The sequence below is a fragment of the Bacillus rossius genome, chromosome 5 (genome assembly GCF_032445375.1).
Source record: "Bacillus rossius redtenbacheri isolate Brsri chromosome 5, Brsri_v3, whole genome shotgun sequence".
NCBI lineage: Eukaryota > Metazoa > Arthropoda > Insecta > Phasmatodea > Bacillidae > Bacillus > Bacillus rossius.
Genome location: NC_086333.1, coordinates 37,424,557 through 37,450,975, shown reverse-complemented (window position 1 = coordinate 37,450,975; position 26,419 = coordinate 37,424,557). Strand labels below are relative to the sequence as shown.

The 26,419-nt window shown below is 39.5% G+C and overlaps 1 protein-coding gene across 2 annotated transcripts in view; it reads right to left on the bottom strand.

The window, feature by feature from the left end:
* LOC134531711 (cytochrome P450 4g15-like) overlaps positions 1-26,419 on the bottom strand; it is a 164,047-nt gene that overhangs the window by 65,709 nt on the left and 71,919 nt on the right. For both annotated transcript variants that reach the window (XM_063367530.1, XM_063367529.1), the window contains exons 2-3: positions 24,997-25,222; positions 5,687-5,799 (exon numbers count right to left, since the gene is read on the bottom strand). In XM_063367530.1, the coding sequence (XP_063223600.1) occupies positions 5,687-5,799; positions 24,997-25,204 (321 nt within the window). In that variant the 5' untranslated portion in view covers positions 25,205-25,222. The remainder of the gene's footprint in view (positions 1-5,686; positions 5,800-24,996; positions 25,223-26,419) is intronic.

The following is a 26,419-nucleotide window of genomic DNA, read 5'->3' as shown; positions in this document are numbered from 1 at the left end:
GAATTTAATATAATGCTGCAACATCCCAATCATGATGTTTTAAAGTGTAAAAGAATTTCAGAATATGCCTTAGTTGGGACTTTTATGCTTTTCTATTGCAATATAAATATTAGGGCCTACATTAACATTAAGAAAGTTACATTGCAGCCTATATTGTTTATGAAAAAAATGAAATATGACAAATTAAAGCTTATTATTTACAAGAGAAGTAACTTGCCACTTAAGTTTTATCTGTCATGTCATAGCTAAATTGTACTTGCTTAATATTGTTTATGATATCATTGTTATTCACTTTGCCCTTTGCTCTTATTCGCTTTGGACCTATACAAGGGCAAAGCGAATAATGTGCATGATATTTTAAAATAAATAATTTAAACAATGTATAATTTAAAATTTAATTTAATTTTGGCAAAACTTAAAAGTACATAAAACAACTAATCAACACAACAAATTTCAGTCACAGAGTTATTTAATGACATGCAGATATTAGTTTAAAATTAAGATATTTGCTTTGCCTGGACTTCCCCTACATATTGTACCAGGTTTCGTAAAGTCGACATTTTCACTGCATGTTCGAATGCTTTTTTGGTGGAGGCCGTAAATGTTCAATAATATCGTAATACTCGGCCATTTTTCCAGACTTTATGTACGCCACCCAGTGCGTGCCACGACCCGACGATGTATCTAAATTAATTATGGCACGCTCACGTGTCTTTGGCTTGCTGGGTGAGGTGTCTCGCATAAACACATAAACACGCCTCGGAAATTTGGTATTTTCAGTTTTCAAGCGTACTTGATTAAATCTATATTGGTGAGCGGACGTTTCGGCAAAGAACTTAGGAATTTTTCATTCGTTTCTTTCTCATGCCTCGACCTGATTTGTGAGGTTGCAAGTAGAGTCCTGTGCCGTTTTTTTTTTTACCCATGGCAATGGCTTCCATGCTGGCATTGTGTCGTTGTGCTTCTTTTGACTGCTTGCGCTCATTCTTCGAAGTGTTGACTGCCCGCACTATACCGCTCGTTGCACCGATGAGGCCGCCTAGAGCACCCAATGCAGGCAAAAGCAATGGAAGAAATCCTCCTATAATCTTCTTGTCGAGAGTCTGTAATTTTTGCTTGGCTTTTTGCACGCCTGCACCAGTTTTGCGTTTGGTCTTGCTTTAATTTGTCATATTTCATTTTTGATAGAGCTGCCTCGACGAGCACCCAGTCCTAATTTGGTCTTTGCCTTCATGATTTTGGAAACGCCCCAGGCCACGATTTTCTCTCCTAGTCCCGCGTTCGACGATTTACTTATATCTTCGGCTTCCTGTGCCAATATCTCGTCGGCCCTGTGTCTAAATTCCAGATCCTTGCTTAATGAATATGCAATATCGTGCTGCTTGCACTTTTCGTCGAGAGAATTAATGCCCACGTCACCACGAGCTAACCTTTTCGCTAGTTTAGTGCCGGGGCAGCAGAATCTGTAGCCGGGAAAGTTTAGCTCGAAGGGTAGGTTGTTTATCAGCGAGTTCACGAGTCCTGCACCGATGTGTTTTTTGTTGTTACCTCTTCGAGTCATTGCGCACAACTGACCAGAAAGTATACATATGCTTCTTTTATACAATTTTTTGTCAGTACAATGCAAGTCGTCAAGCAAGAAGTGTGTTTGCCCGTGCGCATTACGCAAGACGATGTTTGTAGTGCGCGTGAATCACGACATGGCTTACTGTTGCCTTCTGCCGTACGATGCTTAATGGCGGGTCCATCCAACTGCTGTAAAACGTACGTTCTACTGAGTTTATTAGAGAAGCCAAACGGTCTTAGGTTCGAAAATGTGTACCTCTATTCCAAATCGTTGCAACAGCCAAAGTACCAGCGACTAGCTACAATTCTACAATCGGTGGATGGTCTGGAGTATTTTCCATTTAATGATAATGCGGATGCGGTACCTTCCAGCGAAACAAAAGCCAATTCCGTGTTTCTTTTCGACGACATAATGTGCTAGAAGCAAGGCATAATACAAGCGTACCTTTCCATGGGCAGACTCGCTAAAGTAGACTGCGTTTTTCTGTGTCAGACGTACAGTCGTATTCCATAATTTATCCTACGAGACAACGTAAATGTAATAGTACTTTTTCGCATGGACGAACTGAATTTACGTCACACTTATGACGATAATGTAAACACTGACATGACATTCCAGGAATTCAAAATGTGCTTTTTGTGTTGGAAAAAATAACACGGATTCCTAGTTATAGTCAAAGACTGGCCTCTATATAAGGGTAGGTACAAACATGGTTTCGATCAGTTTATCGTCAAAAATGAGGCATAGCATTTCGAAATTCGGTCGTAGCAGTCGAGACTTACGTACTGCTCTCAAATCTCATGACAAGGTTATCTGCAAATACATTTTGCTACTGGCTCAAAAAGTAGAAAGTGTCAAAAACGAATTACTAGAGTATCTCGTTGCCATCGACCAGTGCATGGAAGCCTCGGATTCTCCAATTCGCGACATGATCGAAGTATCGAATGCACAAAGACGTGACGAATTAACGACTTTTCAAAGTAGTCTGAAAGTATCACTAACTCACTTGCCAACAAATTCATATTTAACCAAACACAAGAAAGAAGTTTCTGCGAATGAATAAAAAAGTATAAAAGAAGGTCTTGCAATATGTTTTCAGCCAGTACAATGTCGGACCTGGCCAGTGACCTTCATCGAGCTATACAGTCTGTTCGTGAAAAATATCTACTTGCTAGATGAACCAGACTTGCACGTGAGATGGAAAATGAAGAGATATTTAAACCAATCACTAGTCGCCTCGACGAACTTAAAAATAAGGAAAAACCAGCCTTCAATGTGAAAACAGAAGTTGAAGATGAAATGACAACTGTAAAGAAGAGAAAATATTAACCAGATCGAGAAGAAGAGGACTTAACGAGTACAGAGTCCATGCACAATAAAAAAAATACCGAAAAAGGGACACTAAGGTAATGCAATGGTCCGACCATACCTGATATCGTTTACGAGTCGGAATAATGACACGACCTACGGAGTGTACAGAAAACGTAAGTTGTTCCTCGGTGCTAAAGAAATAGACTTTCTACCAGGAAATATCGTGCGCGTAGAAGAGTTCAAAACGCACGGGTTCCGGGTCTGTACGAATTGCTGTTTCGCAGGGAGCCTAAAGGATATTCTCACAAAGACTTACAAGAGTACAAAAAACTGCTTGAGCTAACCAATCCACATTTTCGCGATAACGATCCAGATAGTGGCGTATATAAAGACGAAGATCATGAAAAAACCGATATTCTCGCTAATATCTTCAGTGAACTAACAATACATAGTGAAGGTTTAAAAAAGCTAGAAAGTGGTCAGAAATTTGACTATGTATATTGGGACGACCCTAATGAATTAGTTGATCGTCTTAGAATTCTACATGCTTCGCTTAGTGTAGGAAACTATTCGCACATCAATGAAATAGTCTCCAAGAAGTCTTGAAGAAGTGAGGGAAACCGGCTACATACAATGAGTCGAACCGGAATCGCTCGCGAACTTCATGCTCCTGCTAGACTAAAATACCTTCGTCGCAAAGGTTATAGCTCATGGAATTGATGATTCATTCCAGGCGGACCTTGTTGAGATGATACCATATTCCCGATTGAATAAAGGTTTCAAGTACATGTTGACAGACATCGATGTTTATAGCAAGTTCGTTTGGACTATACCAGTAAAATCAAATACTGCAACTGAAGTAGCCAAGGCCGTGGACAATATTTTGCGGAATGATCGTGTACCGTCGCACCTGCAAACGGACCTCGGGAAAGAATTCTTCAATGCAACCGTCAAGGCTTTGATGAAGAAGTATGGCATCAAACACTATTCTACATTTAGTAATGTCAAAGCCTCCGTTGTCGAAATGTTTATCATAACTTTGCGTTCCAAGATGTAGCGACAGTTCACGGCTAACGGAAATTTTTCCGAAACTAATAAGAGACTATAATTCCACAGTGCATTCTACCACGAAAATGAAGCCAAAGTACGTAAAGGACAATCGCCTGCTTCGAACAGTGTTTTCCAACACGAAGAAGAAAGATCCACGAAAGCTTAAAGCTAACGCCGGTGACATTGTGCGAATCTCCAAGCAGAAAGGTATCTTCGAGAAAGGTTTCACTGCGAACTGGAGTCCCGAACTTTTCCATGTGACATATGTACGTGAATTAGAGTCTAGGACCTACTACCTCGAAGATTTGGACCACAAACCTATCCGTGGCGGCTTCTATGCTGAAGAGATTCAGCCTACGTTGTATCCCGTTACACACTTGGTGGAGAAGATTATAAAACGAACAAATGGACGATCCTACGTCAAGTGGTGGGGCTTTACACCTCGCTTTAATTCGTGGGTGGCAGATGCAGAAATCGAGAAATGTTCAAGAATTTAGTAATTTTATTGACTTTTCTTATACTTGTAGTAGTGTAGAATTTGTGTAATATTTTTTTTTTGTTTTTTAAAAGAACTTGAGTTGTTTTTAGTTTCTCAAACCTGTAACCTTTACCTTAAATTACTTCATTTTGTTTATTGTCCATTCTATAAGTAGATTAATGATTAATTTTTTTATGAATTTAATATTTTTTTTTAAATTTATGGGTCAATAAATACAAACTTCCGAGATGGTGGACCTAACGGCTTACTGGAGGCTGGTATTATATGATTTTAAGTCTCCTTAAGAATTTTGAACATGATTTATTGAAATTATTATTTTTACATTGAATTACAATTTTCTTCATCATCCAGGGATCAAATAAAGGACAGGAATCGATCTAATTAATCAGAATATTGATTAAAAATTTAATTAATGAATTTTGGAATTTTTCCCGAATCTATAGCATTAAAATTACGGATTTTCAAGATGGCGGACATGACAGCATACTTCCTGATGATATATATGCTATGAAAAAAGTGGTGGGGGTCAGTCTGCCAGCAGCCACTGTGAGGGAAGGATCGGTCGACATTTTTATTTTTTTGCCCTCATCGGGTTCTAACCCAGGACTCCGAGCTCCATGTCATACATGTATGTTTTTAAATATTTTTATTAAAGTTTTATTAATTGAATTTTTTATAACTTTTAAACAATTTTTCATTAAAATCGGATAATAAATAAAGATTTTAAAGATAGCGGCTGTAATGTAAATTGCAACGGTGACATCATAATTCAAAATGCTGGAAAACAAAATGCCGGAATGTCCGAGAAAACAAAATGACGTCATCCAAAATGGCGGAGCCAAGATGGCGGATCCAAAATAGTCGTCGGGGTCAAGGTCAAGGTCAAAGGTCAAGGTCACGGTTATCCAAGATGGCCGCCATGACGTCACAATCCAAGATGGCGGTCTTTTCCTCGGCTGCCCACCCTGACGCCTGGCGCCGGAGGAACCAAAACATACTACTAACGTACTCTTTGTACATACCTGGGGTGATTTGAATTATAATTTTGTTAGCGAATTCGAAAATATATTCTACTGTTAAGCACATGCATGTATTTAAGGTACTTGAATTTCTAAAATTATACTTGCGTTTGTTTATTATTTCATTAATTATATTTAACACGCGGTTTTGCCTTCAACAACCTCCATAAAACAGAAATGAACAATTCTCTGTTATTATGATGAGAAACTGGCAATAACAAGTTGGCAAGTAGTACTCACCTCTATATCTTCAGGCTTTCCTAGGAATACCAAAAGCTTAGGACCAAGCCATCCTCTTCCAATACCATAACATTTATATGGTGCCGTAACATCTATTAGCTTGGACATAGCTTCTGAAAACGAGAATTATAGAAATATAGATTTAACTTATACTTTTAACATTGTTGTCTTTTATAGTGATAAAAGGAGCATTTGAATAGGAAATCCAAATAATTACAAATATGCTCATAAAACAAATTATCTGATTAAATTTAATGTTCAAAATAAAATCTCTTAAAATTACAATACTTGTGTTAAGTACATAAAGTTGACTAATTTACACAATACGAATCGCAATCTTCACAATTATAACAACTTGATTGTTTTTCTACGTCAATACGAGGGCGTATCAATAAATACCGCACATAATATAAAAAAGGGACAAAGCAATTAATGACAATATGAAACAGAAATGAAAGGATTATCCATTTATTACTTTCCCACATAACTTCCATGCATGTTGAAACATTTGTCCCGACGATGGGTGAGTTTTAAAATCCTGGTCTGATAGAAATCCGTCGAATGCGTGAAGAGCACGGCCTGTTTGAGTTCGCATCGGAGTCAAACTTCTCACCGCCTTCATGGGTGAAACTTCATGGATGGAACTTCTTCATTGGTGGTACTTCTTCAGACGGGAATCGGAGAGCGCTCGTTGCTCCCATAGTTGACGATGAAATGACTGATCCCATTTCACCGATGAGTGACGAAAGCTATCGGTACGTAAAATCACGAGATATTGCATTGCGCCCAGTCAGTAGCGCCCTTTTAAGTTAATAATTACATTTTTGCTGTTTAGTGTCTTACTTAAATATGGTTATGTGTGTAACTAATTGATACGCCCTCGTATTTAATAATACTTTTTTCTGCATTTTGTAGGTAGGATTTAGGAAAATGTTTAAATTCCCAATGTAGCTGTGTTTGATCCAAGAAAATAGAGTTCCTCATTTTGTGTCTGAGAAAAGATCACAGAGCCTAGCAGTACCTATAAGTGTCTCGGCGAACGATATCTTTTCAAATAAGCAAGTGAGAGCAAAATTTATAAGAAACAATAGCTTATTTAGAAATGCATTATTATAAGTTCATGTAAAAATCACGAGTATCTTTTTTGAGGGTTAACTTATTTGAATGTTTCTTGCAATGGGGAAGATCGATTAAAATCAATATTTTTGACATTTAAATTAATAGTTTGTACGGAACATCATGGATACAACTAAAAAGAAAAGATAAATAGCAAACACACTGTAAAAAAGCCAAAATCAGATGATGTAAAATATTAAATATAAAGACAGGACAGAAAATTCTGTGTAAGTAACTAGTTATAAGAAATATCACAGCACAGACGAACTCAGTGGGGTCACAACGACGAGAAAGTTGCAACAAAATGAGTAATACAAACAAATAACAACTTTAGACCACAGTGTTTTCCGACCCGAAGGCTGGCTTATCCTCTCTATCTCCCCTCCCAAATCTGCGCCCTTTTAGGGTAGTTTGAGAATAGAACTACAGATTTGTTTTAATCATTCCAGAGCCAGTAATAATCCGGAATTGTATAAGGGATTGCGTCCCCTTTTGATCGGGAAAGATTTTAGAGCTTCAGCTATTACCAGAGACTAGGACTATCCATCCCAACATAGTTTTCCCCTCGGCCCCCTGCCTCACTCAGCTATCCACACAGTTGGCTGTGTCCTTAGTCCTTAGACCTTAATGCACAGCTGACGCCTACCTCGATCTACCACATCACGCTGGGACCCTTCAAAACACTCAGTGAACCCGTAGTCTGGTGGAGGCTTGTCCAACCTCTCCTAGTGGTCTAGGCTAGTTAGTAACTGGAGCTGTGTCGTCGCTCATAACGTCGACTCATCAAAGGGGTAGGGAACCCCTAGAGTCTGTTCCAAGCGATCGGAGCACCACCACCAAGTACGAGTCCTACCCAGTCAGATCCAGGGCCTTAGAGGAAACCTCAACGGTGATCCTTTCACCATCAACGATCGTTCCCGCACTACTGCCAACTTCGGTGTCTATAAGGGGCATAGACTGTTCGCCAACAGCTAGCCGATAAGCCGTGTATCAGAGCCACACCACTGGAACGACCTCATCTCCTCGGATGATCCTCCGACACGCCGTACCTTGACCCAGAGGATTTACATCCGATTAAGACCCGGACATGCCCGGACTCTTCTAACGGCGACCAGGAAAGCTGTGAAAAGAAACAGGAGGGCCTCGGAGTGCCTCGGTACCTCCCCCGACCCAACCGCTGGGCAGAGCTCAGATGGTTTACAGCCCTTTTAGGCCCGGGTACTCCCATGCACTCCAGCGGAATTCTCAGTCCTTACCATTACCATAGGTATTTCCTCATTCACTATGAGGGGCCTTTGGGACCCATACCCCAGGGCTTGGCATTCAAACCCCCCATAAAGGTTCCAATCACATCTGCTGGTGTCCGCAGATTCAGCCCAATCACCATTTCTGGTCCCAGCCAGGCAATTGAAGATGCCGTGAGGCGGGGTTAGCCCGGCAGAGTCCTCTTTAGTTAGAGACGAAGCTATGACCATAGGCCGAGGAAGCCCATCTCAGCATAGCTACCACCACGCCCCCAACAGCGATGCCACGATGAGGCAGGGGATTACCATTGGTTCAGAGAGGATATATATTTGCATCAATGCACCCATTCTGTGAACCTGTTGGATCATGTCTCGGATAACTAGAGCCTACAACAGCTCCGAGACCTCAATCGACAATCATCTTCCCCGCAGGGTCAGGCCCACTCCCGCCAACCACAATGGGATAGTGAGTGATTGCTCACGCCCAGACTAAGCCCAGAAGAACCGCAGCCAGTCTCGCCTGAGAGTGTCACGGGTGAACTACCCACCAGTATTGCTGGCACCTTCTCAGCAATAAGCCAGCCAATAGGATGCTAACGCAAGGAGGCTAGGTGGTACGAATAAACGAGTGACATCGAGAGACTTACCACTTTTTCTCATGAGAAATTCAAAGTGGTATGACATAAGCTTTATAATGTCTGACGCTCAGCAAGGCAGCCATGAATTTAGCCCAGAAACGAGTAAATAAAAAACTTAAGTATAGTATAATGCTGTGTAATTATTGCGAGAATGTGGAGTGCTTCACGCTTGTTGAATAACTACCTAATCATCATGGTGCCTACATCACAAAATGGTCCACGGTGGCCATGATACCTAAGCCGTCACACTCACATAGCAAGTGTCGATGGTTCAAGCCCCAAACTCCGGCTTGACTCAAATTTGTGAACACCAAGAACACCGAGTCGGTACCCAAGTGGTCGGAGCTCGATATAACGCCTGTGCGAACAACCTCATGATGTAATGTCCTATTAAACAAACCGGGACAGGGCAGATGAAGAGCCTTACACGCTGGTCGAGATACGTCTACACGGAGACTTCTAGGCACTAGAGCATGTGATGGTTTTTGTTGAGTGGCCCTAGATCATCACGGACTACAGATTAAGGGGCAGGTTGATCTGTGGAACTAAGGCACGCGCTTTGGTTCACACTTCCATGTGATATATGAATCTAATTAATGTACTGCTATTGTTTCTGGGTTCAAACAACAATTTAAAAATTTATATATTTAATTCTCACTAAAAATTTGGTCGTCCAAGATGGCAATCGGATCCTGGAACCTCATTCCTACTCCCACCACAGTAGTAACTATTATGTACTACTGCCAACATAATTTATAATTGGCTGGCAGAGACTTTCTGGGGTTGGTACAAGTAGTGTGTATTGGGGGCTCCGAGCGCAGGCTTCAGGCTGAGGATTGAGGATGGGGTCAGTAACCGATTGGTATGACGTCACGGCGGCCATCTTGGATGACCTTGACCTTGACCTTTGACCTTGACCCCGGCGGTCATCTTGGATACGCCATCTTGGATGACATCATCGTTACACTTTTAGTTACGTCTGTCATATTGGACTGAAGTGATTAGTCTTTAGTCAGTCCATGTAGCTCTATCTCGTAGGAGTAGTCATGTTTATTTCATCATAATTTATTAATTTATTAATTTTTTTAATCATGACAACCGCGAGTTCACGAGCTCAGCACATTCGTGCTGATCCTGGAAGCCATCTACCTGTTTGATGAGTTTTAACAACCTTTACATCCCGACCATCATCGTGAATCAGTCCTGAACATATGTGTTTCGGATCTGTTCACAGACAGGGTTCAAGTACCGGACAGTCCCAGAACCGGATAGATTCCAATTACCGGACAGATTCCAAGGAACGGACAAGTTTCCAAGGAACAGACAAGTTTCCAAGAACCGGACGCCTCGGTAGCAGCATAACTTTGGCCAGCCTTCGTCAAACTTACTGTTCTTCAGCTTTTAGATCTTCAGAATAACATTAGGCCACGATGTTGAACTGATCTGAACACCATACTTTTTTTTATTTCAGGACTTAACTCACTCCTAGGGAGCTTAATCTGTTTATTGTTGCGTATTTTATTTAAATTGTGTTAATGATAAATTAAATTGTCTAATAAGGGCCGGCCCATTCTTTTAATAATATGATTATAAATCCATGTTATATATATTTTTGTTAATTAACATATAAAATATTAATGTGAAAATAATCAAAAGTAAAATTAATAAAGAGGTACTAATATCTAGACGAAATCATTATTTTGCCTTCTGAAACTAAAAGATCCACTAGTTACCCCCAGTCATCAAGAGAGAGTGAAGTGTAACAAAGTTATAACATAACTTGGGTTTACTCTGTTGTGACTTAGGAGTGTAACAAAACAAGGACAGAAATTTATAGCTTCAATCATTATTTTAATGAGTGATGTTTTTGGCGAATTTAAGAATTTTTTTTAAATTTATGGGTCAATAATTAAAATGTCCTAGATGGCAGTCATAACGGCTTACTGGAGGCTGGTAGTAAATAATTTAAGCCACTTTTCAGTTTTTAAACGTGATTTATTGAAATTATTATATTTTACATAAAATTGCAATTTTAGCATCGCCCAGGGATCAAACCAAGGACAGAAATCGATAAAATAAATCAGTATATTGATTAAAAAATTATTTTATGAATTTTGGAATTTTTTCCGAATTTTCTAGCTGAATATTTACACAATTCCAAGGTGCCGTCCCAATTATAAGATGGCGGGTGTCACCAGGGACGAAACTAGAGGAAGGGGGCAGACGGGGCTTGTGCCCAGGGCGCCGCTTTTGGAGGGGCGCTTAACTGGCAGAGTAATTTATACTATATATATTTACTTCAATATCGTAGTGCTAGAACAAAAAAAAAAGTCGAGAGCAGTTTAACGAAATTATTCATATTGGAAGATATATAATATTTAAGCTAATAAAAATGATATTATTCGCATACATTCTAACTTGCGACGGTACGGTGGTAACTGGTAGGTACATACCTCTGAATTTTGGTAGGTACAAATACCTTCTAGATTGTACGTCTGGCAACTCTGCCGTGGCCCTGTGGGAACCATGGGGGGAAATCCCCACCTGACCTTGGAAAGTCGCTACATTTATCACCCCCACCGCCCCGCCCAGGCCAGGTCAGGCATCGGATGTCTGAAATAGCTTCAGTTGATCACAACCACAACCCAGTAGGGTCATTCGCCCGGGAGTATCTTTTCATGTGTGAAGCATTTCTGTTCTCTCAGTTACGTCACTTTTGCTAATGTGAATACACAATTTCGCAAACTGTTTCAATTGTGTTTGACAATCGTGTTTAATCTCAAAACATGTCAAAAAACCGTCTGGTGCAGAATTCAAAAGAAGAGCTAAAGAACGAGTAAAAGAAGCTCGCCAGTCTTTGTCCTTGTTATCATCTTGGCTTAATGTCAAAGACGTTAATGAAGAAGGTACGTTATTAACTTACTTGAAAAAAAGAAGGTAACAATATTTTTTATAATGTTACTTTCTTATTATATTTTTTGCAATAGAAAAGTATTGCATTAGAACTTAAATAGGGCCACTGTTAGATCTAATATATAATTTTGAACATTTTTTAAGTCGATACGCAAATAAATGACATTAGTACTTTGCTGCGCATGTCTATCTGCCTATTTGCTGGTAATGTATGTTTAATTCAACGCTTTGTAAAGCAAAATTATGTATGATTAAACTTGATATTTATGTGTATACAATTATTGTACTATTTTGTAGGTTTTTGGGTAATTTATATTAACATCTTTGGAAAAGCAGTAATTTAAATATTTTCTAATAATAATATATTTTTTTAATCAATGATTTAGCAGAATGCATTTTGAGAGAGCAAGGTTCACTATAAAAACTCAAAAATACTGGATGGATTAGCAATAATCCTAAGATACCAGTTCGGTAGCCAGGATATAAAAATATTTTTTATGGAAATTGGATCAAATAGACCTTTGAAATGAATATTAAAAATAAAATCCCTTTTGGCACAGCCTACAGGTGCATGTAGATTTCGAAGTAATACACATTTACTCTTGAAGTATTTTGAAGACTCCTATAAACTTCCGGAACATTTTAATTACTTAATGTACTTAAATTATTTATGTTCTCTAATATTACAAAATGCTCGATTGAATATTTGTAAATTTCTAACTCAATGTATCCAGCATTTAAGGGCATAGAACGATTTTCATATTATGTGTCATCTAAGGTAGGTAATTATTTAATTTTTTTGACCTTCTAACACTTTTTTTTTCATTCCTTGCACTAAAAACGTGGTCATATAAAAATTTTCTTTGCAACAAGGATTATGATAATTTTAAGACGGTTTAAAATAAATTCGAACCAATTTTATACTTATTAAGGATGTTTTAATTTTTATTAAATTTCAAAACCTGTGTTGCGGTAGTAATTCGTTTCATCAAAAATTGTTTCAGCCAAAGTTTTCGATGAAGTTGAGAATTTATAAACAAATTATTACGGATTCGATAGTATATAGGTATATTTAAAAAATATAATGCCTCTTTTTAATTTCAAACCATGTTACTTGCAGTTATAATTGGTCAGATAAAAAATTGTTTAATATTAGTTTTAGACAATATTTAGAAATTTTTTAAAAAATAGGAATGGATTTGTAGTGTACATGGTTGAAAAATATTATTTATTTTCTTACTCCAATCCCAAGTTTTTTCAACTCCTTGCAATAATGGTTTGACTCATCAAAACAATTTTAATACAAATACAATTTTCAAATAATTTGTACCGATTTAATAGTGTGCCTACTAAGGGAGTAGAATTTTTTTTTGTCTTTCAACCCCTGTTATTTTCCGCCCCTTGCAGTAATGGCTGGGCATATGAAAAATAAATAATTTATTTAGACGAAGCTTGTAGATAATATTTTTAGGTTTTACAATAAAAGGTAATGAATTTAATAGTGTTAATGGTGTGCCGTTAATTAGTAAATTCGACACGATATATTTTAATTTTTTATTATGATTTTAAATTTTTGTGTGGAAATTTTATTTGCTCTACTATAGTGTAATTTTAATTTGTTAGTCGGGTGTACTCCGCTGAGTTAAACTTTGTCTCAGTGCTCTGAAGCCCCTTTCCCATCGGCGTATCGGATATTTTGCTGGCCTAATCCCTGACATGCAGACAGCTTACCATTTCCTCCGCCTTCAGTCACGCCCCAAGCCTGTAATATCATTTCTCTTCGTGACCCTAACTGCATAGACAAGCCTGTAGCTTGCAGGCGACCAGTTCTCAGAGACGAGCTGAGATTGGCCTTTTTCATCACGTATTAGTGTTAAGTTCGCTCCTCTGCAGCCACGATGGGGCGTAGATTCCCAGCAGCGTTGCATTTTACCCTCACCCCCCCCCCTTCTCAGTTCCAAGTAAGACCAATGACCGGTCGTAACCCCCTGGACAACAGTGACCGTCCCCAAGGTCTCTTCGCAAAAACGAGTGCGCCAAAACTGATTGCAAGCGCTACCTAGCGACCAAGTCGCGAACTTCTCCGCTAGCCTACCCTCTAGGGCGCCAGAGAGCAGCACCTGCTCTCCCTTGAGTTATATGGTCGCCGTGGGCGAGTCGATTGTTTTCAACTCAGACCCCTCCGACAGAGTCCTCTACTGTCGCCCAGTGATGCCAACTTCAAAACTGCTGCCAGAGTTTTTTTTCCGCCCGCATTCGGGCAAGTTCGGAATCTTTCGGCGGCCCAGACCCCCCTCCACCCGTAAGAGCCAGCGGCCACTTTTAATTACGAGACGCGGTTTGCCGCGAAACAGACCAACTCGCGTCGCGTCTGCAGACAGATCTCCAGCGAGTATCGGCGAATCGGCAGACTCTGCAAGACTTCATCCGACCGCTAACGACTATGTAGTCGCTTTGTATAAGGGATGCTATCCCTCAAGTCAATCCTAGTAGATTAGTCTGTCTGCATAGTTTAATTATTTGCCTTCGAAATTTTTTTTCTTTGAAATATTATCATGAAGAAATCATCCGCGTCCTGCCGCGCAATTCGCGAGCTCCAGACCCTGGCTGACTCCACGACTGCAGCGTGCTGGGCAACTCCCCTGTTTTGGTGAGTGATAATTCGCGACCCCCCTTTTTTTTCCCTTAAATTTTTTTTGGGCATTTTCTACCCCATAGACTGCCTGTATACAAGTTCTAATCAGTTTTGATTTGGACTGTTGCAGACAGGGTCGATGACGGGGAGAGACTGATTGCTCCCATCTCGTGGCCACCCCCCCCCCCCTCCTGTTCCGTGGGTCACACTAGAAGAAACGTTTCTACTACACGACGTGATCGTTTGAAGACCCCGGGTGGTAATGTAAATTCAACATTTTCCCCTTACCTAGCTATGAACTATCTTAAGCGGATGACCAACCCACCAGCGACCAGTGTTTTCCTCAAGAACAGGTAGAACGAATAGAACTAATTATCAATGTAATAATCGGATCCATCCAATTTTGGGTGTGAAACTCATAATGCAAATGTTTATATTTCAAACTAAGAATGTACTTTGTTTTAAATAATCGCGGGCCGGCCCCTTTTCGTTTTCTTTTGTTTTTTTTATCTTTGAAACTTGTTAAAACCTTTTGTATGTAAAATAATGGAAACAAGATAATTCATCAGGGCAAATAAAACAGGGAAACTATAGATCAAGTTAATCGTGTAGTTTTTATTTATTGATTTTAACGATCCACCCACTTCCTCCTTGCTTGTTACAGGAAGTTCCTAAATTTTGTTTGTTCCCCACCTCGTGTCGCCTCTGGTAATTCAATTTATTTAACTTTTTTTTATCCAGCAAGTTTCCAAGGCTCCTTTTAAAATAATTCAATTGTGAGGCACGAGGGGTGTTACAACTTGGTAGCAGAGCATGGTTTCCTTGGTCTATAGGCATACCTGAATAATATAAGCATATCTAAAATTAAAATAAAAGTAAAAAAAAAATTTTTAATTAATTTTTGATAATAGCAATTTTGTAATAATATTGTAAACTGATCGCTGGTACACCCTGTAGTTATATTGAGTTAAAATTTTAAAATTAATTTATCTTGAGTAAAATTTCCGTGTGGACTTAGGCTAGCGCGTAGCGCGCGAGACGTCTTTCAGCAAGCCACAGCTGTTGTCCCTGCTGCGGCGCAGCCGCAGACACACACAAGGCCACAGACACCCCTCCTCCGTCTCTACGTGCCGGTTATCTCTCACGGCGCACGTCCGTGGCTTCATGTTCAGTTCAGCGCCCTGTGCGCCCGGTACGACCTTCGTAGGGGTGTCCAACTGTAATCTCACCTGGAACCTTACTTTCCCAGTAGCGCGAGACGAATGCCCGCGACGTATATTTTTTTGTTTTTGTCCAATTAATCCTGGACCATAGCAAATTTTTACGTGAGCAACTGTTCCGCTCACATCCTTTTCCCGACAGCCACATGGGAGCTGTCATGTTTGTTTTCCTCCCCCCCCCCCCCTTCTTCTTTGAGCGGCCTCTGCCGCCCGCTTATCTTCGAGGGGTGACCACAGCTGACGTCTTTGTCGTGACGCCGGGCTTGGTTTATCTCCGCCCGCCGTAGTTACTTTATGACTGAGAGTCAAATAAGTTATAGTTTTCCACTGTTGTCCCACAGTAGTCAGCTAAATGTGTTTAAATTTAATTATTAAATTTACATATGAACAAATAACTATAAGTTAAGAGTACTTTTTAGGCTACTAACGCCATTACTAATAAACACGCACATAATATTTAAATATAGATTTTAATTTACATATCAAGGGCCCCCCCCCCCACCTTAATAATTAATTCTAACTATACTGAAAGACATTTGCCTTATAAGAATTTCACGTCTTACATTATTAAAGTAATAATACTTGAAAACATAATAGAGTAATAAAATAATAATAATATAATCAAGCATATTAAAATACGTATTGCCCGAAATTAAGTACCTACGAGGTGACTAGCCTCATTGTAATGTTTATAGTAATCACCGAGAGTGGTGAAATCCTTTCAACCTCCAACGAGAGGTCCACTAAATTAATTTGGGTACGCTTAAGCATCCTGTCTCGAGGCTAGCCCACTCTATGTAATTTAAGATACCTTAAAGTTTTAATTTTTCCATATGTAAGTTCAGTCTTGAACAAGCTGCTTGACGTAAATTGTTTTATTTTTTTTAACTTAGTAATACTTCTCTGACATTTCTTTTTTAATCTTCATGAATTTTGTTTGACGAATTTTTCTATTTAATTTTTGATTAAGTTCAGTTTTTTTAATAATCATAATTCGTAAATTAAGCAAGAATAATGTTTGTAGTTTGTTTTAAATTGACGTAGCGTAAAAACCTTTATGTGATTATTTCTTTATTTTCCTTGTACGTACATGTGATGTACAGCGACGTACATAGATTCTAAGCACAGAAGCTGTCACATCTAGCCATTTTTTTTTCTTTGCATTCTACCCCCAAAGCTGTATTTCTTTTACATCGCTATCGATGAGATTGTTTATTTAATTAAGAGCTACGTGACTTCCAGACGGCAAACTGGTTTCTTTTATGTGTTTTTCTAAAATAGGAGCTAGGTCAAGCTAGCCAACGAGCGGCGCAAAAGTTAGGGTCCTCTGAGCCAACGAGCCATGACCATTTTCGAGTGTTCTTTGGGTTACATTCCCACCACTCACCTTTAGAAGGCCTATGTTCAAACCCCCTCTCAGGCAGTGTGAAACCTATCAGCAGTCATGGAAGATCTAACCGCTCCATTATAATTTATCCCTTTTTGATTTATAATTGTTGGTTTATTGAATTTTACTTTTCCAAAAAAAATAATTTAAGTTTGAGTGCGAAGAGTCGTTAATTTATTGTTTTGTTTGCAGAGAACAGTTAAATAATAAATATTAGTTAGTTATATTGAACATCAGAGTTGTATGCGCTAAAATTTCTAAATCTGTCGAATATTTAATTTTTTTTAAAACTCATTCATTCATAAAGATTGTTGGTCTTTTAGGGTTCCAACCCCAATAATTTAAAAACCCGCCAAGGGAATCTTACCCTTAGGCCCTGTGTCACTCTGGGACTGAGGAACTGTTTTACCTTCGGGGAAGCAGCAAATTTGACCGTCTTCTCCATGGCCTGACTGTGCAGGGCTAAGTCCCTATGCCTTCGGTTTTTTATGGAAAGACAATTGTACAGGGGTTCTATTCCCAAATATATTTTGTAAGTTACGGGTTACCATACCCATTTCCAGGGGTTACAATCCCCATCAGTCACTGAGTGCTCAAGGACGCATTTCCCTTGTTTCGGCCTCAGTGCTATTCGGCCCGCCTCACAGTGCCCATCTTTAGAGTTTTGTCACGTGACACCATTCCCAACATCTGAGATCAACTTTCCTCATTACTTCATTCATCGTTAAGTGTTAATTAATTAATTATAACATACCTTCGATTTGATCAAGATATTTTTTTATATGTAAGTAGTTTACTACAGTAGATCCTGGTACAGGGTAAGTTTCTGGAACCCAGGTTTTTGGTGGCTCAAGTGGGCCACCCTGACTCCGTCTTTCAGGGGGGAAGTATGTGCCATTAATTAGTAAATTCGACACGATATATTTTAAATTTTTATTATGATTTTAAATTTTTGTGTGGAAATTTTATTTGCTCTACTATAGTGTAATTTTAATTTGTTATTCGGGTGTACTCCGCTGAGTTAAACTTTGTCTCAGTGCTCTGAAGCCCCTTTCCCATCGGCGTATCGGATATTTTGCTGGCCTAATCCCTGACATGCAGACAGCTTACCATTTCCCCCGCCTTCAGTCACGCCTCAAGCCTGTAATATCATTTCTCTTCGTGACCCTAACTGCATAGACAAGCCTGTAGCTTGCAGGCGACCAGTTCTCAGAGACGAGCTGAGATTGGCCTTTTTCATCACGTATTAGTGTTAAGTTCGCTCCTCTGCAGCCACGACGGGGCGTAGATTCCCAGCAGCGTTGCATTTTACCCTCACCCCCCCCCCCCTTCTCAGTTCCAAGTAAGACCAATGACCGGTCGTAACCCCCTGGACAACAGTGACCGTCCCCAAGGTCTCTTCGCAAAAACGAGTGCGCCAAAACTGATTGCAAGCGCTACCTAGCGACCAAGTCGCGAACTTCTCTGCTAGCCTACCCTCTAGGGCGCCAGAGAGCAGCACCTGCTCTCCCTTGAGTTATATGGTCGCCGTGGGCGAGTCGATTGTTTTCAACTCAGACCCCTCCGACAGAGTCCTCTACTGTCGCCCAGTGATGCCAACTTCAAAACTGCTGCCAGAGTTTTTTTTCCGCCCGCATTCGGGCAAGTTCGGAATCTTTCGGCGGCCCAGACCCCCCTCCACCTGTAAGAGCCGGCGGCCACTTTTAATTACGAGACGCGGTTTGCCGCGAAACAGACCAACTCGCGTCGCGTCTGCAGACAGATCTCCAGCGAGTATCGGCGAATCGGCAGACTCTGCAAGACTTCATCCGACCGCTAACGACTATGTAGTCGCTTTGTATAAGGGATGCTATCCCTCAAGTCAATCCTAGTAGATTAGTCTGTCTGCATAGTTTAATTATTTGCCTTCGAAATTTTTTTTCTTTGAAATATTATCATGAAGAAATCATCCGCGTCCTGCCGCGCAATTCGCGAGCTCCAGACCCTGGCTGACTCCACGACTGCAGCGTGCTGGGCAACTCCCCTGTTTTGGTGAGTGATAATTCGCGACCCCCCTTTTTTTTCCCTTAAATTTTTTTTGGGCATTTTCTGCCCCATAGACTGCCTGTATACAAGTTCTAATCAGTTTTGATTTGGACTGTTGCAGACAGGGTCGAAGACAGGGAGAGACTGATTGCTCCCATCTCGTGGCCACACCCCCCCCCCCCCCTCCTGTTCCGTGGGTCACATTAGAAGAAACGTTTCTACTACACGACGTGATCGTTTGAAGACCCCTGGTGGTAATGTAAATTCAACATTTTCCCCTTACCTAGCTACGAACTATCTTAAGCGGATGACCAACCCACCAGCGACCAGTGTTTTCCTCAAGAACATGTAGAACGAATAGAACTAATTATCAATGTAATAATCGGATCCATCCAATTTTGGGTGTGAAACTCATAATGCAAATGTTTATATTTCAAACTAAGAATGTACTTTGTTTTAAATAATCGCGGGCCGGCCCCTTTTCGTTTTCTTTTGTTTTTTTTTATCTTTGAAACTTGTTAAAACCTTTTGTATGTAAAATAATGGAAACAAGATAATTCATCAGGGCAAATAAAACAGGGAAACTATAGATCAAGTTAATCGTGTAGTTTTTATTTATTGATTTTAACGATCCACCCACTTCCTCCTTGCTTGTTACAGGAAGTTCCTAAATTTTGTTTGTTCCCCACCTCGTGTCGCCTCTGGTAATTCAATTTATTTAACTTTTTTTTATCCAGCAAGTTTCCAAGGCTCCTTTTAAAATAATTCAATTGTGAGGCACGAGGGGTGTTACAATGGTAAGAATTTTATTCTTTTTTTTAATTTCACCCCTCTTTTTTCAACCCTTTGCAGCAATGGTTAGTCTTATAAAAATTGTTTCAGACAAAGAGTATAGGATTTACCAGCTCAAATTAGAATTTCAAAATAGTATAGCAATAGCTTACACAGAAATCACATATCTAGACTTACTCATTGATCAAACAAGTCTAATTACTTTGGTTTTGTTTTGTAGGTGGTAGCAGTAGCAGTAACGATCCTGAGGAACATTCAATTCAAGAGGTATGTGTAACTGGAACAGAGAGTGAGCGGGCAAGAAGCCATCAAGAAGAACTTCAAATTCCAGTAACACAAGTCATCAATGAAGATGAGTTCCAACCATGCACTGCATCCGAGCAGCATTTTACGACTACTGTTGGAACATCAAAGGCATTTTTTTCGGATTCTACAATTCCGACAAAGGACCTCGTCCAGGGTGAGCCTGCTATTAATTTTTATTTCAGAGACCCCGGGAAGTGGCCTGCAGCATTTTCGGATACAGAATGATGCTTAATAGTATCAGGATTATTGAACGAGGGGAAGGTAGAACCTGATCTAAGTAACACCTCAAGAGATGGAAGAAATTTAACCAAAAACTGGTTCACCAAAACATTGGCTGGTGGTCTAAAGGAACGCCGAACATGGCTAACATACAGTCAATCAAAAAATGCCTTGTTTTGTATACCATGCAAACTTTTTTCCTACATGTTCTCTGAACAAAAAGTATCTGTTTTGGCCAAGGAGGAAGGTTTTACTAAGTGGAAAAAGTTGAGTGAAAGGATTCCTGAGCATGAAAATTCACTTAACCACAAAAAGTGTTTTACTCGTGGAAAACATTGGAATCATCCTAAAATAAATGCTCTTGTATTGATAAAGACCTGCAGGATCAAATAGCACAGGAGGAAACACACTGGAGAGGAGTTTTGTATGTAATAATTGATGTTATTATACATTTAGCAAAACAAGGTAGTCCATTAAGAGATTCCGATGAATCCCTAGACTTTGGTGACCCTAGATGTGGCAACTTTTTAAAAAACACAATAGAGCTGGTATCTCATTATCATCCCCAACTGAGAGAGCATATTCTCCGCCATATAAAGGGCCAGGTCAGCTACTTTTCTCCTTATATCCAAAATGAATTTTTAGAAATTATCACTGAAAAATAAGAGAACATACAGTTAAAGACATAAAAGCTTCTAAATACTTTTCCATTATGTTTGACTGCACGCCCTATCTAAGCCATTTTGAACAAATGTCTGAAGTTCTTCGTTACGTGAAGATCACCGAAAATGGCCCTGAGTAAGTGGAAAGTTTTCTTGATCTCATAATAGTTAGTGAAAAAACTGGATTGGCTCTTTCAGAAGAGATTTTAGAAAAACTCAGAAATGATAGATTAGATATTAATAATTGCAGAGGGCAGTCATATGATAATGGGTCAAACATGGCTGGTGTGTACAAGGGATTTCAATCTCGAATCAAAGAAGTAAATAGTTTGGCATATTTCGTGCCATGTGCAGCACATTCGCTAAATTTAGTTGGGGTGAATGCTGCTAGCTTATCACCAGAGGCAGAGTCCTACTTTGGCCAACTTAATTGTCTCTACAATTTCTTTGCTTCCTCCACCAATAGATGGGAGGTTCTAGTGCAACATGTTCCCTTATATCTCAAACTGCAAAGCAATACCAGATGGTCGACTAAGAGAGAAGCTGTAGCTGTAATATATAAGCATCTAGACAAGATTATAGATGCTTTGAATGATTTCGTGACCAGACCAATAACAACAGCTGAAACAAAAACAGAAGCAACTTATTTTCTAAGAAATATCAGAAAGTTTGAATTCATTGTCTTCTCCTGTTTTTGGTATAGGGAACCAAGCCGTATTGATATCGTCAACAAATTATTACAAAGAGATGACATCACTATCGATCTATCAGCAAAACATATTAACCGTCTGATATCAGAAATAGGATCAGAAAGGTTAAATAGTTCCACAAACGCAATCAGAGAAGCGAAAGAAATAGCATAAACAAGTAAGGGGAAGAAAGAAAAAGCGGATGGTTGATGAAAAGGGTGAAGATGAAAGCTATGAATTCTCAGAAGAAAAAAGTTCAGACTGTTGATTATACAAATAATAGATCGGATTCTGAGTGAACTGAGACAAAGGTTTCAAACTATTCAAAACATGAATATATTATTTGGTTTCCACAATGGAGCTCTGTTTGAAACACTAAATGGAGAAGAATTGAAGAAACAGGCACTTGATTTAGCTACCACATATAAAGAAGACTTAAACAGGGACGAGCTGGCGATAGAAGTTGAAAGTTTTAAGTATCATGCCTTGGATTTAAGCCCTAATATGAAAACAGCTTCACCAGTAGATCCTCTGCCATTAATATATAAGAATGGGCTTGAAGACGCATACCCCAACATAACGACAGCATTTTTTGCACAATACCAGTCTCAACCGCCTCTAATAAAAGGAGTTTTAGCAAACTAAAAATCATAAAAAATTACCTTGTAAATTTAACAGGTCAGCAACGACTAACCAACCTGAGCATCATGTCAATAGAGCACAAGTTAGTTTCAAAGCTGTCTTTTGAGGGCATTGTAAAAACATTAGCAGCCAAGAGAGCCCGTAAAGTTAAGTTTTAGTTCAAGCATTCTGTGTGTGAATTAATTTTTTTATCACAGTTAGCTAGTAGATTAAGATATTGTGTCAAATGTATAATTATGACTCTCAAGATAACAACTTGAGTGAAATATTTTATTCATAATATTAACTCAATTTATCATAATCATATATCCTGTTCTTTTTGTCGATTCAGTCCACACATATTGTTCTGTCATTTGATGATAAACTTTTTATTTAATTTGCAGCATTTATTTAAATATTGTGAAAGTATATATCAAAAATGCTACTCTTAGATTACATGTCAATTAAGTAGCTTAGACATAAGTGGGTATTTTATCTTGTAGTAAAAATGAAATTTCTGTAAATAAATACATTCGTTTGTTATCTAATTAATAAAAAATATTTGGAATTGTGGAATTCATATGTAGTGGTAATATGATGACATGTTGTCGATAAATTTTTCTTTGTTGGTTTGGGGAAAAATTAAATAAGGGGGGGGGGGGGCGCCAAGATGAAATGTTCCCCCGGGTGGAAAAATATCTAGTTACGTCCCTGGATGTCACAGTAATAATAAATGATTAATGCACTCTAGCACGTTAAATTATAACTAATATGAATGTATCGCACTCTAGTAGACAAAAACAAGATGGTGGTCTCCAGCAGACGAAAACCAGATGATGACACTGACCTCTAGCAGACGATATATATGTTAACTATCGCTCCTGGTAACGAGTACTGAACACACAAGTTGGAGGATCCAAGATGGCAATCGGTGTCAATGTCAAGGTCAAAGTTCCACGTCAAAGTTCAAAGTCAATGTCAATGTCCATGGTCAAGGTCAAATTTCAAGGTCATGGTTAAAGGTCAAGGTCAAAGTAAAATGCCAATAGTCAAGGTCAAAGATATGGTGAACAAAAAATTAATCTAACATGGCGTCAGTGGACTCCAGCAGATGTAAACAAGATGTCGGCCTCCAGCAGACGAAAACGAGATGGCGGACGTGACTTCATACTAGCTGATGATATATATAGTTTGGCATTAGTGGTGGGAGGTCAGTCTGACGACGTCTTCTGTGGAGGAAGGATCTGTCCCCATTTTTTATTTTTGACCTCACCGGGTTCGAACCAAGGATTCCATGACGTAAGTGTGTTTTTTTTTAGTATTTTTATTAAATTTTATTATAATTTTTTATAAATTTTAATTATTTTCTTTAAAATTGTATAGTAAATAAAGATTTTCAAGATGGCGGCAATAATGAAAAGTGCAACGATCTAGAATTCAATATGGCAGACGTAACTGAAAGTGTAACGATGATGTCATCCAGGATGGTGGATCCAATATGGCGTATCCAAGATGACCGCCGGGTCAAGGTCAAAGGTCAAGGTCAAGTTCATCCAATATGGCCGCCATGATGTCATACCAATCAGTTACTGACCCCATTCTCAATCCTCAGCCTGAATCCTGCGCTCGGAGCCCCCAATACACACTCCTGGTACAGTTTATAAGCTTAGCCATGTTTGCATAGCATCCGAAAGATGTTTTTAAATATCTATGTAACAATCGCATTGAGTTGTTCAAAATGTTTTGCCTTTATTTTTTGGGTAGCTCCAAATAAAAATAAATAATGTCATAATAACATTTTAAATTAACTGGGTAATTGAAATAATTTATTTATAGTTATTATAGGTTTGATCTCTAACACCTCGTTCAAAGTAATCAGTTATTTTATTTGATTATTTGTTGTTTAGTTTTGGGTTGGTATTTGCATGGCTCGGTCCAACTCCGCCCTTATACTTCTTTGCTCCTTGTGCAATTGTGCGGCAAGAGGGTAGTTTGTATACCAGCATTTCACAATATTACACCCTCGCCAACTAACGCTATGCGTATTTGTCTCACATCTCAGAAGCAGCATGCATTCATGATTTTGAAAAAAAAAATATTTTAATAGGTGTGGCAATACTGAAATGTAAATTGAAAAAAGAGCTGTATGGACATAATAAGCAATTTTATGTATAAATATTAGATTCAATTAAATTTGTTGATATTGTGATGCCAAATATAAATAACATACAAAATATTTCATGTCTGCTGAATTTCATGCTAATCTTGTGACAAATCTTAGGAATTAGGTCATACTTGATTTACAATTTTCTGATTCACAAAAATTTATCCGAATTTCATTATTCTTCATTAAGTAAAACCACTTATAAATTTAGTTTTAAGGTTTTGTACTATATTTAATTAATTTTTCATCTAAAATCATTTCTAAAATCTGTCATACTTTCCTGCATTTTTTTCAGACTATAACTTTCTTTTAGGCTTTAGTCACTGGTTTTTCCCATAAAATATATCGAACAAACCAGTCATGAAAATATAAAATAACAGTTGTCTGTCTGACAGTTACTAACTAGGGTAGTCTATGATAATTGGATTTTCGATTAATAGGTGTATTACATTTGGGAAAAATCTCTTTAAAAAAACTGCATGTAGCAAACTGTAGGTACATTTGGATTTGAAAAAAAATATCTTCCGATTAAAGACAATCTGCAAAATATCATAGAACACACTATTGGCACGTGAAATACTATTGCTTACCGCTACAGAATTATTTTCGGCGTGCATTAAGGCGTTAAACATAAGGCACCGCACTCTCTATGCCACGGAAGTGAGTGCGATGTGCTCACCCTGGGGCGACTTCACGTTCATCAGCAAGTGGATGTTGCCCAGCACCGGGAGTGTGTCGGGCCCCGGGAGTAGGTTTCCGATCTTGGCGATCTGCCGGCTCTTCTCCCAGTAGTAGTAGGCGAACAAGCACGACGTGATGGTCACCAGGAAGTAGAACAGGTAGTTGCTGATGGACATCTCGTGGGCGAGTAGCTCTACCGCGACCATCGTGCCCAGTTGCGGATCCTGCTGACAACAGAGCGTCTCTATTGTGTTCTGAACATCGCTGTTTTGAACATGGTACAGAGTGTCCATAAAAGAATTCCCTGTTTCAATGGTATGCTATAACAATTTAATCTTTACTATTTACAAGAAATCACACATCAAATTGAAGGTAAACGACCACTTTATTCTTACAAAAGTTCAATATGTGCATCTTTAGTTATGTAGCACACATTCAACCTAAAGTCCAATTATTCCCAAACTTTGGTTAACACGTCCAAAGTAATGGAAGCCATAGCCTCTTCAATTCTGTGTCTCAACTCTGGCAAATAATTAGGTAGCGGCGGAAAGTAGACACGATCTTTTATAAAGTCCCAAAGAAAAAAATCGCTTGATGTTATGTCAGGTGATCGTGGAGGCCAACGAAAAAGAGCTCTGTGGTCTCGACCATTAAGACCAATTCAACGGTCAGGAATGACGATATTCAAACACTCTCGTACAAATTGTTGCGTGTGTTCCGCATACGCACATTAAGATGTATCGCGCGGCGCCTAACCGCGCGCCGATGCAACCAGCACAAGCCAAGTATTCGCGCGCTGCGCGCATTATGTTCGGAGCCGCTCGGGAGCCCTCGGGGAGGCTCGTTTTGGCGGGCTGCCAACTGGACATCGCCGCAGGCGCCGGTTCCGGTTGCCCCGACCGAGAACAATCTACCATGCTCGATACTAGCAGTTCACAGAGTATAAAAGGGGTCCCATTTTCCGCTGAGAGAGGAGACTCGTCGCGACCACCAGGGATATCCAGCCAGCAGGCTGCCTCGCTGCTCCGACACCGAGCGCCGCATTCGTGAACGTCGTAGCGTAATTAGGGAACTTGTGCATATAGCTGTAGTAGGGTGTCGCCGGACGCAAACTCCTATCGCCGTCTCCGTCGAGCTTACGTCGTCTCCACTGGGTGGCAGCATCGGCCGCGTGCCGTGCTGCCGCCTATCGTGCTGCTGCTCAGCTACTTCACCCTCGCTGGCATCCTGGATCTACGACTGCTGTTTTGCTGTTCCTCTGCTGGTCGTCCCTGCTTCTCGCTGTTTTCGCTGTTTGTCTGTGTGGTGTGCCAGTCCTTTTGCTGTTTGCGATGTCACTTGCACTTCGTCTTTTCGTTTTTGTTGGTTTTCCGCTTTGACTCCGATTATTCGTCGCTGATGTTATTCTCCTCCTGCTGCTA